General features: G+C 45.6%; 1 protein-coding gene across 4 annotated transcripts in view; it reads left to right on the forward strand.

The window, feature by feature from the left end:
- LOC110492307 (helicase ARIP4) overlaps nt 1-15,804 on the forward strand; it is a 78,457-nt gene that overhangs the window by 49,737 nt on the left and 12,916 nt on the right. For all 4 annotated transcript variants that reach the window (XM_021566521.3, XM_021566520.3, XM_090203468.1 and 1 more), the window contains 10 exons: nt 932-1,069; nt 3,656-3,879; nt 8,713-8,895; nt 10,762-10,895; nt 11,425-11,621; nt 12,034-12,376; nt 12,960-13,137; nt 14,707-14,919; nt 15,139-15,257; nt 15,465-15,580. In XM_021566521.3, coding sequence (XP_021422196.3) covers nt 932-1,069; nt 3,656-3,879; nt 8,713-8,895; nt 10,762-10,895; nt 11,425-11,621; nt 12,034-12,376; nt 12,960-13,137; nt 14,707-14,919; nt 15,139-15,257; nt 15,465-15,580 — 1,845 coding nt within the window. The remainder of the gene's footprint in view (nt 1-931; nt 1,070-3,655; nt 3,880-8,712; nt 8,896-10,761; nt 10,896-11,424; nt 11,622-12,033; nt 12,377-12,959; nt 13,138-14,706; nt 14,920-15,138; nt 15,258-15,464; nt 15,581-15,804) is intronic.

Here is a 15,804-nt window from a genome sequence, read left to right on the forward strand (position 1 = left end):
CAGAGTTATCTCTGCTGCAGAGGATAAGTACATTAGAGTTACCAGCCTCGGAAATTATAGACCAAATAAATGCTTCACAGAGTTGAAGTAACAGACACATCTCAACATCAACTGTTCAGAGGAGACTGCTTCAATCAGGCCTTCATAGTCGAATTGCTGCAAAGAAACCACTACTAAAATACACCAGAGAGAAGAGACTTGCTTGGGCCAAGAAACACGAGCAATGGACATCTGTCATTTTTCTGATGAGTCCAAATGTTATGGTGTGGGGGGTGCTTTGCTGGTGACCACTGTCAGTGATTTATTTAGAATTCAAGGCACTCTTAACCAGCATGGCTGCCACAGCATTCTGCAGCGATACGCCATCCCATCTGGTTTGCGCTTAGTAGGACTATCATTTGTTTTTCAACAGGACAATGACCCAACACACCTCCAGGCTGTGTAAGGGCTATTTGACCAATAAGGACAGTGATGAAGTGCTGCATCAGATGACCTGGCCTCCACAATCACCCAACCTCAACCAAATTGACATGGTTTGGGATGAGTTGGACCGCAGAGTGAAGTAAAAGCAGCCAACAAGTGCTCAGCAACTCTTTCAAGACAAAAAAGCCTTCCGGGAAAAGCTGGTTGAGAGAATGCCAAGAGTGTGTAAAGCTGTCATCAAGGGTGAAGAATTGAAGAATCTAAAATATGTTTTGATTTGTTTAAAACACTTTTTTGGTTACTACATGATTCCATATGTGTTTCATAGTTTTCATGTCTTCACTATTATTGTACAATGTAGAAAATAGTAAAAAATAAAGAAAAACACTTGAATGAGTAGGTGTCCAAACTTTTTGATTGATACTGTGTATCATTATAGTAATTCACTGGTTGATACTTAACACACTCAGGTGATTAACTACTGCATCTCTCCCTCTGTACCCTCCAGGACATCTGTCTCAGAGTGTGTCTGCTAGCGTGGCCAAAAAGGATCGTGTGATCTGCCTGGACACCAGTAACAGCAGCACTACAGTCAGAGAAGACGACTCCAAAGCTCTGGTCCCAGAATCACACGCCCCCAAAGAAGGTGAGTCCCCAGTCACTATGAGACACTGTTTGGTGTCCCTCATCAAGCTAGAGAAGCCCCAGGGTCTGTCACACATATTATACATTATATTACACATGTTAACTGAGACTAGGGCTGTTGCGGTAACCGTATTACCGTCACACCAGCGGTCACGAGTCATAATGACAGTCAAATTCCACATGACTGCTTAGTCATGGTAATTAGGCTTCTCCAAGCTCTGCTGCTGCTGGTCATTAGTAGCCTAGCGAAGTTGCTAACTGCCTGGTACTCAGCACTCTATCACTCTGACATCAAATGCAAATGTAATCGAATATCTAATTAAACACTTAATGAGAGCCCATGAGCTCATGTTGCACAACATTTGTATAGGCTATGCATATAGAGGAGGATCCCATCAGCTTTCTATAGGCTAGGCCGACTATTTATTCTCTCAACTTTCCTAATATTAATCACATTCCTTAAATTTACAACAGGAGTATAGCCTACCTGGCTGGCATGAAAATAAACCACAGCGTCCTCCATTCGCTATAGCATAAAAATATGTAAATTGAACTCAAGTGTCCCACACCAAACATGGTTTCTGAACCACTGATTGATTTAGAACTGCAAGACTGCCATGCTTTATATTCTTGGTGACGTAATGACCCATTTCTCTGTTCTTCAGGTGTTTTAAATGGGATCAAATGTGGGTTAGATGCTTACTGTAGGTAAATTAAGGGAAATGGTCTCGCTGCAGTGTACTTTATGAAAGTACGTCATGTAATGTTATCAAAATTACAGCATGGGGTACGAAGTGACTGGGGTGTGCTGTACCCGACTGGCTCTGAGCAGTTGTCTGAGCTAGATCAGATAAGCTAGAGCAGGAGAGTCGCTACAGTATAGAACTAAGTTCTGGTGAGTACATCATGTGCTTTTCCTCCACTGGTCATGACACTCACTCACTCACACACACACACACACACACACACACACATACATACACCTGTCTGTTTGTGGGCATAGATCCATTCCCAGTTGAACCCCCTTCCAACCCACCCTGTATTTTGAGTCCTGGATGAGAGGGTAGGCATGGAGAAAACGTCTGGTTAATGCCAGCCTCAGGCAGCTTCCAGCCTCAGGCAGCTTCCACCCAGGCAGCGCGGTAACATTTCTGCCCTGGGTTATGTAAGCCCATCTCCCACCACTATAATCCAGCTTGTATAAGCACCCATTCACTAGACTTACATAAACCTGCTCTCTATCGTCTTCTCCTCCCCTCTTCTAGGCCACATCTGTAGTTCAAAAAATGGCACAAGTTTGTGGAACTTATCACTTAATATAGATGACGTGGAGACCCGTTTAGATGTTTCTATATATTTTTTTACATTGTTATTTGAAACCAGGCCAGGGAAGAACTTTTTTGAAGATTTGTTTGCCTGTCAAACATGATGCCAGAAAAATGTGTCATTTCATAGAATTTGTGAAAACAGATGTCTTCTTTTGGAGATAAATAGTGTTATTGAAACACTTATTATTGAAACTAATGAAATGTTTGATATTTTATTTGCTTAGACAATATTGTGTAACATAATGGTAGAAAATTGTTTTGATTAAAAAGGCAGCCACACATTGCAATTGAAACACATGGGTATTATGTACAGTACCAGTCAAAAGTTTGGACACACCTACTCATTCAAGGGTTTTTATTTTTTACTATTTTCTACGTTGTAGAATAATAGGGAAAACATCAACAATTAAATAATACATATGGAATCAGGGAGTAACCAAAAAATTGTTATACAAATCAAAACATATTTTATATTTAAGATTCTTCAAAGTAGCCACCCTTGATGACAGCTTTGCACACTCTTGGCATTCTCTCAACCAGCTTCACCTGAAATGCTTTTCCAACAGTATTGAAAGAGTTCCACATATGCTGAGCACTTGTTGGCCGCTTTTCCTTCACTCTGCGGTCCAACTCATCCCAAACCATCTCAATTGGGTTGAGGTCGGGTGATTATGGAGGCCAGGTCATCTGATGCAGCACTCCATCACTCTCCTTCTTAGTCAAATAGCCCTTACACAGCCTGAAGGTGTGTTGGGTCATTGTCCTGTTGAAAAACAAATGATAGTCCCATTAAGCGCAAACCAGATTGGATGGCGTATCACTGCGGTAGCCATGCTGGCTAAGTGTGCCTTGAATTCTAAGTAAATCACTGACAGTGTCACCAGCAAGCACCCCAACACCATCACACCTCCTCCTCCATGCTTCACAGTGGAACCACACATGCGGAGATCGCACAAAGACATGGTGGTTGGAACAAAAAATCTAAAATCTGGACTCATCAGACCAAAGGACTGATATATTTAGATTTGTTTAACATTTTTGTTGGTTACTACAGGATTCCATATGTGCTATTTCTTAGTTTTGATGTCTTCACTAGTATATATTAACAGTAAAAATAAAGAAAAACCCTTGAATGAGAAGGTATCCAAACTTTTGACCTGGTACTGTAGATATATTATATGCTTCTCCTTTACCATCTACAATGCTCTTCTAACAAAAACACCTTGACCCCCCTTTTCATTTTCCTTTCTCAACCATAGACGTGATCGAGCTAAGCTCAGGCGAGGATGACGCCCTACAGATCAGCAGCGAGTCCACCAATGAGGAGGAGGAGCGGTCGGAGGAGGCCAGCGGCGCCCACGTCAACGATGCTGTGAACCAACCGGACGCCCTGGGGCGTGTCTTGGTCAACCTGAACCACCCTGCTGAGGAGGTAGACCTGTTCCTCTCCCCTCAACTGGCCCGTGCCGTCAAACCTCACCAGGTATGGATTCCCTCAGTAGAATATCAAGTAGGCCTGGGCGGTATATACCGTATACCACGGTATTTGGAAATACCTGCAGTCAATTTGTGGAATGAGTTGGGGGATGAAGCAGATTGCGTTCTTATTTCACTTATTTTACTGGCGAAAAGTTTCTGGCTACACAGAGAAAAGCAGCTCCACATCAGTCAGAGCGTTGTCTGCTGATAGAATGCCTGTTCATGAATTCTCATCCCAGTTTAGAAGTGCAACTGAAGCACAAAGTTAGTCTGATGTCGAGCAGAAAGTACAATGAGAACCATTTTAGATCTGCGTTTCCAAATGCAGCAAGATATTTATTTTTTCCCTTTGTGACAAACACAGGATTCTGCGTTAACACGACCTCTAAGTTTAACTTGCTATCTAAGTAAGTGGCTAAATGAATAAGGTGACAGGCATCATATTGTGTTAGCTTTCTGCCATGTTTGAGAAGTCAAAGCCCTTTGGATGTTGTTTGCACAGCTGCCACTGCCATCTTGATTTCCTTGTGTTTTTTATCCTTTCCGTTCTCAGCTGTCTGCTCCTCCCTCCTCTTCTTCAAGCAGATCAGGCAGGCCTGTTGCCTTAGCGACTTCAGACTCCACACAGCTTGTAGACATGCTGCTGGAGCCTCCCAAGTTGCTCAGCGGTTTAAGGCATTGCAGTGCTTCAGGCATCACTACAGATCTGGGTTCGATCCCAGGCTGTGTTGCAGCCGGCCGCAACACAGCCGTTAAGGGAGGGTTTGGCCGGCCAGGATGTCCTTGTCCCATCACGCTCTAGCGGCTCCTGTGGCGGGCCAGGCGCATGCACGCTGACACGGTCGCCAGTTGTACGGTGTTTCCTCCAACACATTGGTGAGGCTGGCTTCCGGGTTAAGCGAGCAGTATGTCAAGAAGCTGTGTGGCTTGGCAGAGTCGTGTTTCAGAGGACGCATGGCTCTCGACCTTCGCCTCTCCCGAGTCCTTACGGGAGTTACAGCGATGCGATAAGACTATAACTACCAATTGCATATCACAAAATTGTGGAGAAAAGGGGGGGAAAAAGTGTTTAAAAATTTAGATGTGCTGCTGGAGAGCCAGTACTGCATGCGTCAAAAATGTGTTAATTTGCACAATGCAGTGGTGGAAAAAGTACCTAATTTCATACTTGAGTAAAAGTAAGATACCTTCATAAATAATGACTCAAGTAAAAGTCATCCATTTTTATCAGCATATTGATACCACAACACAAAGGGCTAATACTCTTGACCACTGCTACTCTAACTTCCGTGATGCAAACAAAGCCTTCCCCCGCCCATCCTTTGGCAAATCCGACCACGGCGCTATCTTGCTTGTCCCGGCTTATAGACAGAAACTCAAACAGGATGTACCAGTGACGAGAACCATTCAACGCTGGTCTGACCAATAGGAAGCCACGCGCCAAGATTGTTTTGATCACGAGGACTGGAATATGTTCCGGTCAGCCTGAGAGGACAATATTGACCTATACGCTGAGTCGGTGAGTGTGTTTATAAATAAGTGCATTGGAGACGTCGTACCCACTGTGACCATTTTAAAACCTACCCTAACCAGAAACCGTGGATGGGTGGCTGCATTCGTGATCCACCGCATTTAACCATGGAAAGAGGTCTGGAGATATGGCTGAATATAAACAGTGTAGTTTTTCCCTCCGCAAGGCAATCAAACAAGCGAAATGCCTGTACAAGGACTAGGTGGAGTCGTAATTCAACGGCTCCGACACGAGACGTATGTGGCAGGGTCTACAGGATATCACGGACAAAAATAAAACAGCCACGTCACGGACACCGATGTCATGCTTCCAGACAAATTAAACACCTTAGCCTGCTTTGAGGATAATACAGTGTCACCGTCTCTGCTCGCTACCAACGACTGCTGTTTTTCAATCTCAAGGCCATCAGAGGCTGCTGCCTACATTGAGACCCAATCACTGGACACTTTAATAAATGGATCACTAGTCACTTTAAATAATGCCACTTTAATAATATTTACATATCTTATATTACTCATATCACATGTATATACTGTATTTTATACCATCTACTGCACCTTGCCTATGCCGCTCGGCCATCGCTCATCCATATATTTACAGTGCCTTGCGAAAGTATTCGGCCCCCTTGAACTTTGCGACCTTTTGCCACATTTCAGGCTTCAAACATAAAGATATAAAACTGTATTTTTTTGTGAAGAATCAACAACAAGTGGGACACAATCATGAAGTGGAACGACATTTATTGGATATTTCAAACTTTTTTAACAAATCAAAAACTGAAAAATTGGGCGTGCAAAATTATTCAGCCCCTTTACTTTCAGTGCAGCAAACTCTCTCCAGAAGTTCAGTGAGGATCTCTGAATGATCCAATGTTGACCTAAATGACTAATGATGATAAATACAATCCCACCTGTGTGTAATCAAGTCTCCGTATAAATGCACCTGCACTGTGATACTCTTAGAGGTCTGTTAAAAGCGCAGAGAGCATCATGAAGAACAAGGAACACACCAGGCAGGTCCGAGATACTGTTGTGAAGAAGTTTAAAGCCGGATTTGGATACAAAAAGATTTCCCAAGCTTTAAACATGCCAAGGAGCACTGTGCAAGCGATAATATTGAAATGGAAGGAGTATCAGACCACTGCAAATCTACCAAGACCTGGCCGTCCCTCTAAACTTTCAGCTCATACAAGGAGAAGACTGATCAGAGATGCAGCCAAGAGGCCCATGATCACTCTGGATGAACTGCAGAGATCTACAGCTGAGGTGGGAGACTCTGTCCATAGGACAACAATCAGTCGTATATTGCACAAATCTGGCCTTTATGGAAGAGTGGCAAGAAGAAAGCCATTTCTTAAAGATATCCATAAAAAGTGTCGTTTAAAGTTTGCCACAAGCCACCTGGGAGACACACCAAACATGTGGAAGAAGGTGCTCTGGTCAGATGAAACCAAAATTGAACTTTTTGGCAACAATACAAAACGTTATGTTTGGCGTAAAAGCAACACAGCTCATCACCATGAAAACACCATCCCCACTGTCAAACATGGTGGTGGCAGCATCATGGTTTGGGCCTGCTTTTCTTCAGCAGGGACAGGGAAGATGGTTAAAATTGATGGGAAGATGGATGGAGCCAAATACAGGACCATTCTGGAAGAAAACCTGATGGAGTCTGCAAAAGACCCGAGACTGGGACAGAGATTTGTCTTCCAACAAGACAATGATCCAAAACATAAAGCAAAATCTACAATGGAATGGTTCAAAAATAAACATATCCAGGTGTTAGAATGGCCAAGTCAAAGTCCAGACCTGAATCCAATCGAGAATCTGTGGAAAGAACTGAAAAATGCTGTTCACAAATGCTCTCCATCCAACCTCACTGAGCTCGAGCTGTTTTGCAAGGAGGAATGGGAAAAAATGTCAGTCTCTCGATGTGCAAAACTGATAGAGACATACCCCAAGCGACTTACAGCTGTAATCGCAGCAAAAGGTGGCGCTACAAAGTATTAACTTAAGGGGGCTGAATAATTTTGCACGCCCAATTTTTCAGTTTTTGATTTGTTAAAGTTTGAAATATCCAATAAATGTCGTTCCACTTCATGATTGTGTCCCACTTGTTGTTGATTCTTCACAAAAAAATACAGTTTTATATCTTTATGTTTGAAGCCTGAAATGTGGCAAAAGGTCGCAAAGTTCAAGGGGGCCGAATACTTTCGCAAGGCACTGTATATGTACATATTTTCATTCACCCCTTTTAGATTTGTGTGTAGTAGGTAGTTGGTGAGGAATTGTTAGATTTATGTGTATTATGTAGTTGGTGAGGAATTGTTAGATTACTTGTTAGATTTGTGTGTATTAGGTAGTTGGTGGGGAATTGTTAGATTGCTTGTTAGATTTGTGTGTAGTTGGTGGGGAATTGTTAGATTACTTGTTAGATTTGTGTGTATTAGGTAGTTGGTGGGAATTGTTAGATTGCTTGTTAGATTTGTGTATAGTTGGTGGGGAATTGTTAGATTACTTGTTAGATTTGTGTGTAGTTGGTAGTTGCTGGGAATTGTTAGATATTACTTGTTAGATATTACTGCACCTTTGGAACTAGAAGCACAAGCATCTCGCTACACTTGCATTAACATCTACTAACCATGTGTATGTGACCAATAAAATTTGATTTGATTTTGAGTAAAATTCTACCTATAGCTCTGACCTAAATATGCATAACTTTATGAGCTGGATTGCCTGTCTTTGCAATTTGTTAATTTACGTTTGTGCTCATTAGCATATTAGGCTACCAGCCTCCATGGAAATTTGCAATTACTGTTAAATTAGCTAATTTTATTACCATCCTGGTAATAGACTCCCAATGGGCTTTTTTTGTGTTTTTTGGCACCCTCTTGTGTACTAAGCTGGTAATACTGTAATTCCCAGGGTGAGAGAAGGACGGTATGACGATATGCAAGTCGGGATACCGCCCAACCCTAATATCAAGCCTATCAAACAGTTTTCTCTTCATACATAATCAATCTACCAACCATGGTACCACTGACTCAATAGGGCCATGGATTCTCTTGTTAGCATAGGGAGTCTAACAGTTATAGGGCTAATTTCCCAGATCCATATTAACCCTAAAAAACACTTTCAATTAAGATTTTCTGCCTCTGCCACACCCCACAGAGCCCACGGACACAGCCATGGTATACAATGCAGTCAAACAAATATAACAATTAACAGACTTATCAATCTGCTAATGATCGCACTACTTCTGTCCCTCCCTCTCTTCCTCCTTTCTTTTCTCCCCCTATCCCATCAGATCGGTGGGGTCCGGTTCCTGTATGATAACCTGGTGGAGTCTCTGGAGAGGTCTAAGCGCAGCAGTGGCTTCGGCTGTATCCTTGCCCACAGCATGGGCCTGGGCAAGACATTGCAGGTCATCTCTTTTATAGACATCCTGCTTAAACACACGCAGGCCCACACCGTGCTCGCCATCGTTCCTGTAAGTGGCTGTGTACTCTTTTCTCTCTTTACATGCTCTATTCTGTTTATACATACTGGACATAATGCAATGGGGATGTGTGAATCTGTTTTGTAATCTCTTGACTGAGGTAATTTACTTTCTCTCTCTACCGCTCTCTCTCTACCGCTCTCTCTCTCTCTCCCTACCGCTCTTTCTCTCTCTACCGCTCTCTCTCTACCGCGCTCTCTCTCTCTCTACCTACCACTCTCTCTCTCTCTCCCGCTCTCTCTCTCTCTCCCTACCGCTCTCTCTCTCTCCCTACCGCTCTCTCTCTCTCCCTACCGCTCTCTCTCTCTCTCTCCCTACCGCTCTCTCTCTCTCTCCCTACCGCTCTCTCTCTCTCTCCCTACCGCTCTCTCTCTCTCCCTACCGCTCTCTCTCTCTCTACCGCTCTCTCTCTCTCCCTACCGCTCTCTCTCTCTCTCCCTACCGCTCTCTCTCTCTCTCTCCCTACCGCTCTCTCTCTCTCTCCCTACCGCTCTCTCTCTCTCTCCCTACCGCTCTTTCTCTCTCTCCCTACCGCTCTTTCTCTCTCTCCCTACCGCTCTCTCTCTACCGCGCTCTCTCTCTCTCTACCGCGCTCTCTCTCTCCCTACCGCTCTCTCTCTCTCTCCCTACCGCTCTCTCTCTCTCTCCCTACCGCTCTTTCTCTCTCTCCCTACCGCTCTCTCTCTACCGCGCTCTCTCTCTCTCTACCGCGCTCTCTCTCTCCCTACCGCGCTCTCTCTCTCTCCCTACCGCGCTCTCTCTCTCTCCCTACCGCGCTCTCTCTCTCTCCCTACCGCGCTCTCTCTCTCTCCCTACCGCGCTCTCTCTCTCTCCCTACCGCGCTCTCTCTCTCTCCCTACCGCGCTCTCTCTCTCTCCCTACCGCGCTCTCTCTCTCTCTCTCTCTCTCCCTACCGCTCTCTCTCTCTCTCTCTCTCTCTCTCTCTCTCTCTCTCTCTCTCTCTCTCCCTACCGCACTCTCTCTCTCCCTACCGCACTCTCTCTCTCCCTACCGCACTCTCTCTCTCCCTACCGCACTCTCTCTCTCCCTACCGCACTCTCTCTCTCCCTACCGCACTCTCTCTCTCCCTACCGCACTCTCTCTCTCCCTACCGCTCTCTCTCTCTCTCCCTACCGCTCTCTCTCTCTCTCCCTACCGCTCTCTCTCTCTCTCCCTACCGCTCTCTCTCTCTCTCCCTACCGCGCTCTCTCTCTCCCTACCGCGCTCTCTCTCTCTCCCTACCGCGCTCTCTCTCTCCCTACCGCTCTCTCTCTCTCCCTACCGCTCTCTCTCTCTCCCTACCGCTCTCTCTCTCTCCCTACCGCTCTCTCTCTCTCCCTACCGCTCTCTCTCTCTCCCTACCGCTCTCGCTCTCTCTCTCCCTACCGCTCTCGCTCTCTCTCTCCCTACCGCTCTCGCTCTCTCTCTCCCTACCGCTCTCGCTCTCTCTCTCCCTACCGCTCTCGCTCTCTCTCTCCCTACCGCTCTCGCTCTCTCTCTCCCTACCGCTCTCGCTCTCTCTCTCCCTACCGCTCTCGCTCTCTCTCTCCCTACCGCTCTCTCTCTCTCTCCCTACCGCTCTCTCTCTCTCTCTCCCTACCGCTCTCTCTCTCTCTCTCCCTACCGCTCTCTCTCTCTCTCTCCCTACCGCTCTCTCTCTCTCTCTCCCTACCGCTCTCTCTCTCTCTCTACCGCGCGCTCGCTCTCTCTGCCGCGCGCACTCTCTCTCTACCTTGCTCTCTCTCGCGTTCTCTGTGTTTTCTCTTCTTCTCGCTCTACCTCTGAACCTTTTTCTCTCTCTCTACCCCTCTCTCACTACCCCTTTCTCTCGCTCACTCTCTACCCTTCTTGCTACAGGTCAACACGTTACAGAACTGGCTGGCTGAGTTTAACCTCTGGGTCCCTTCCTCTGAGGCATTACCCGCAGACATCAATCCCGCACACTTCTCCCCGCGCATCTTCAAGGTCCACATCCTGAATGACGAGCACAAGTAAGTTTCCCGTCCTCTCTGGGAACAGGGATATCCCACTACCTCCAATTTCAAAGCTGAAGCCTTTTAGCCATGATCATGGTTTGTGTTTGTGAGTGACTAGAAGCTCTGCTTATATGACACAACTGCCAGGGATCTGTCTCTAAAAATAAATGCATATACAAACATGACTCCTCTATCGCCCAGGTGTGTAATGTATATACACTGGGGCGGCAGGTAGCCTAGTGGTTAGAGCGTTGAGGCAGTAACCGAAAGGCTGCTAGATCGAATCCCTGAGCTGACAAGGTAAAAATGTCATTCTGCCCCTGAACCATGCAGTTAACCCACTGTTCCTAGGCCGTCATTGTAAAGAAGAATTTGTTCTTAACTGACTTGCCTAGTTAAATAAAAATAAATAAGTCTCTAAATGCCTGTGCTATTATGTGTGGAACATTGTCCCTGATGTGCTATCTTTCTTTATTTTTCTTTGCTCTCTTTTCTCATCTCTTTTTCTCTCTCTCTCTCTCTCTCTCTCTCTGCTCTCTTTCAGAACCACGGCCAGCAGAGCGAAGGTGATCTCTGACTGGTCGCTGGATGGCGGCGTGCTCCTGATGGGGTATGAGATGTACCGCCTGTTGTCCCTGAAGAAGAGCTTTGTGGCGGGCAGGAAAAAGAAGTCCAAGAAGCTCCAAGGACCAGTGGTCATTGACCTGGACGAAGAGAACCTGCAGCAGGAGCTCCTCAAAGGTCAGTAGGTCAAAAAGGTCACCTCAGAGTGAGGTTGACACCTGTCAATCGACACTGATGTCAGTCATGGCCTGAGCTTTTCAGAGTTTTCAAACCAGCAGCTTATGGCAGTTTTTCTTTCATCAAACCAAGGTCATCTGCACATTTGGATTTTGAGAGATCCTAATGTTTAACCCTTTGTTAGAACCCATGTTAGTTAACATTTTGTTAGACATTTGTCATGTGCACCAGGATGTGTGTACGAGTGCATGGGTTTTCAGTCACGACATCAATTTAGTATTTCATCATGAGTGACTCCGATAACATGAGTCACTTAGATCAATGGAACGTAAAGTAAATGTTTTGATCAGTCCTACATACACATCTTACCGTCATGGCTTTTTTATTTCATTTAACCTCTACTCTCCTGAAGACATAGAGAAGGCCCTGTCTCGCCCAGGCCCGGACGTGGTGATCTGTGACGAGGGCCACCGCATTAAGAACTGCCACGCCAGCACCTCGCAGGCCCTGAAGAACATCCGTACCCGGAGACGTGTGGTCCTCACGGGATACCCCCTCCAAAACAACCTGATAGAGTACTGGTGCATGGTGGACTTTGTCAGGCCTGATTTCCTGGGCACCAGGCAGGAATTCAGTAACATGTTTGAGAGGCCCATTCTGAACGGGCAGTGCGTGGACAGTACGCCTCAGGATGTCCGGTTGATGAGATACCGAAGTCATGTCCTCCATAGCCTGCTGGAGGGCTTCGTCCAGAGGTGAGAATGAGAGCTGGTTATAACCCATGAACTGTTGCTACTACAGTATTCTCTTTATACTTTATAGGCAAGTTTCCCCTCTCCGATTAAATCTTAAGATTACTTTATTAGTCAATTGCACATAAAGTCCAGCCGAAATTTGACTTCTGCTTTTACCCAGCCCCTCCGTAAACACACATGCATACATACACAAGCAGGGTTTTTGGAGAGGTGCAGTGCTACCACACTAGTCGCCTGTGGACTTGTTGTTGTGGGGGGGTTAGTGCCTTGCTCAAGGACACAACGGCAGGCAAAGATATCTAGGATTTTGATGACAGCATCCCTCTGATTGCCAGCAACCCTCTGACCTGCCAGATTTTTCCTTTCGGACCCGGAATTTGAACTGGCAACCCCCAGTTACAGGCTCACCTCCATAACCGCTAGCCTACCTGCCACCCCAGTCTATTCCTGGACTAAAAAGTTATTTCAATGGATATTCTAGTTTAAGTCTGATAATGGTTGTGTTTGTTCATGAATGTAGAAGAGATCTATATGGTATAAAAATGTGTGGTCTAGCTCTGGTTGTGCTTGTGTTTGTTCCCAGGCGTGGCCATAACGTGCTGAGAGACCAGCTCCCCTCCAAGGACGAGCATGTGATCATGGTGCGCCTGTCGCCCCTGCAGAGGGCCCTCTACACAGAGTTTATGAACCGCTTCAGAGAGGCAGGCAACAGCGGCTGGCTCAGCCTCAACCCACTCAGGGCCTTCTGCGTGTGCTGCAAGGTGTGCATGCCTGTCTGTTCTGTCATACACAGGAGTGAAATAAATGTCTGAAGGACATTCGGAAAGTATTCAGATCCCTCAACTTTTTCCACATTTTGTTACGTTACAGCACTATTCTTCAAATGGATTAAATAAATAAGAATCCTCATCAATCTACACACAATACCCTATAATGACAAAGAAAAAAATGTTTTTTAGAAATGTTTGGAAATTTATTACAAATAAAAAATGTACCTTATTTACATAACTATTAAGACTCTTTGTTATAAGACTCGAAATTGAGCTCAGGTGCATCCTGTTTCCGTTGACCATCCTTGAGATGTTTCTACAACTTGATTGGAGTCCACCTGTGGTACATTCACTTGATTGGACATGATTTGGAAAGGCACAAACCTGTCTATATAAGGTCCTACAGTTGACCAGTGCATGTCAGAGCAAAAAAACAAGCCATGAGGTTGAAGGAATTGTCCATAGAGCTCAGAGACAGGATTGTGTCAAGGCACAGATCTGGGGAAGGGTACCAAGAACATTCCTGCAGCATTGAAGGTCCCCAAGAATACAGTGGCCTCCATCATTCTTAAATGGAAGAAGTTTGGAACCACCAAGACTCTTCCTAGAGCTGGCCGCCCGGCCAAACTGAGCAATCGGGAGAAGCGCCTTGGTCAGGGAGGTGACCAAGAACCCAATGGTCACTCTGACAGAGCTCCAGAGTTTCTCTGTGGACATGAGAGAACCTTCCAGAAGGACAACTATCTCTGCAGCACTCCACCAATTAGGACTTTATGGTAGAGTGGCCAGACGGAAGCCACTCCTCAGTAAAATCAGCCTTGATGAAAACCTGCTCCAGAGCGCTCAGGACCTCAGACTGGGGTGAATGACAGTGACCCTAAGCACACAGCCAAGACAACGCAGAAGTGGCTTCGGGACAAGTCTCTGAATGTCCTTGAGTAGCCCAGCCAGAGCCCGGACATGAACCTGATCGAACATCTCTGGAGAAACCTTGAAATAGCTGTGCAGTGATGCTCTCCATTTAACCTGACAGAGCATGAGAGGATCTGCAGAGAAGAATGGGAGAAACTCCCCAAATACAGTTGTGCCATGCTTGTAGCGTCATACCAAAGAAGACTCGAGGCTGTAATCTCTGCAAAAGGTGCTTCAAGAGAGTACTGTGTAAAGGGTCTGAATACTTATGTAAATGTAATATTTCAGTTTGAAATGATGTGGTATTATAACAATATTAGGATGACGTCTGATTGAAATATGGACATGTACATGGCGTTTGATGTACAGCGCATTGGGAAAGTATTCAGACCACATTTTGTCATGTAAAATTTTTTTTACGTTACAGCCTTATTCTAAAATGGATGAAATAGTTTTTCTAGTGTGTAGATTGATGAGGGGGAGAAAAACTTTCATCCATTTTAGAATAAGGCTGTAACGTAACAATGTGGGAAAATTCAAGTGGTCTGAATACTTTCCCAATGCACTGTATGTCACATGATGTGTACTACATGTCCACATTTCATTCAGACGTCATCCTAATGTTGGAATAATGTCTTCCTCTACCAGATCTGGAACCACCCAGACGTGCTGTACGAGGCGCTGCAGAAGGAGAATCTGGCCAATGAGCAGGACCTGGACCTGGATGACATCACCAACGGCCACGCCCGCTGCCCAGCCCCCTACCAGAAGGGCAAGACCCCGGAGGACCCCAACAGCATCGGAGGGCTGAGTCTCAACGCTCTGCAGGAGAAGGCCAACCAGGTCATCACCTACGAATGGGTACGCAGCCACACTTCACTACCATGTTTGTTGTTTTTCCATTCAGTTTAAGTGGCAGGGGGTTGAGTTATCATGGATTTATGACGGTTGGAAAACAACTTGAGGGTCACTCATTTAGAAGGGATTCTGTCGTAGGTTTCAGTAAAAACAGGTTATTACCCTAAACTGTGCACTACAATTACACTACTGTTCTGTTACCTCATCTCCCCTCTCTCTCAGGCGAAGGACATCATGTCTGACTATAAACCCGGGCTCTTGGAGAACTCTGCTAAGATGGTCCTGCTGTTCCACCTGATCGACGAGAGTGTGAGGAAGGGAGACAAGATCCTGGTGTTCAGGTAGGCACAGAAACAAAACCTCAGTTGTTTTACTGTTTTGATCTTACGTTTCCGTTCCTTTAAAACAACTGTTGCTACGCAACATATTCCACGAAGACTAAGGCCGAAGCACAGACTGACCAACTTCTCAAATGGTTAAATTAGTTTCACTGTAATTTCCAAGCACCCCTCCTCACCGTATCCCTCCCTCCACTGTTTCTCATGTAGTCAGAGTTTGTCCACACTGTCAGTCATCGAGGAGTTCCTGGCCAAGAGGCCCATACTGGCGGGCAGCGCCAGAGAGGGCTATAATCAAAACTGGGTCCGCAACCACAACTACTACAGTAAGTGTCCCTGTTTCCATGACAACCACCACTGTCACCATGTCTCTGTGACTCCATTTGTCCAGTGGTGTCTTTTACTGAAGCTATACAAATGTATTCCGCCTCCCCAATCCCATGGTGCCACTTTTCCTGTTGACTTACATTGACTATCGCCACCTGCTGGGGATATTGATATCTCACCATCATTCTGTGTATGAAGCCCTTGGGTAAAAACTGGTTGTTCC

Source organism: Oncorhynchus mykiss, chromosome 16, assembly GCF_057628025.1.
Source record: "Oncorhynchus mykiss isolate SJ-2025 chromosome 16, ASM5762802v1, whole genome shotgun sequence".
Taxonomy (NCBI): domain Eukaryota; kingdom Metazoa; phylum Chordata; class Actinopteri; order Salmoniformes; family Salmonidae; genus Oncorhynchus; species Oncorhynchus mykiss.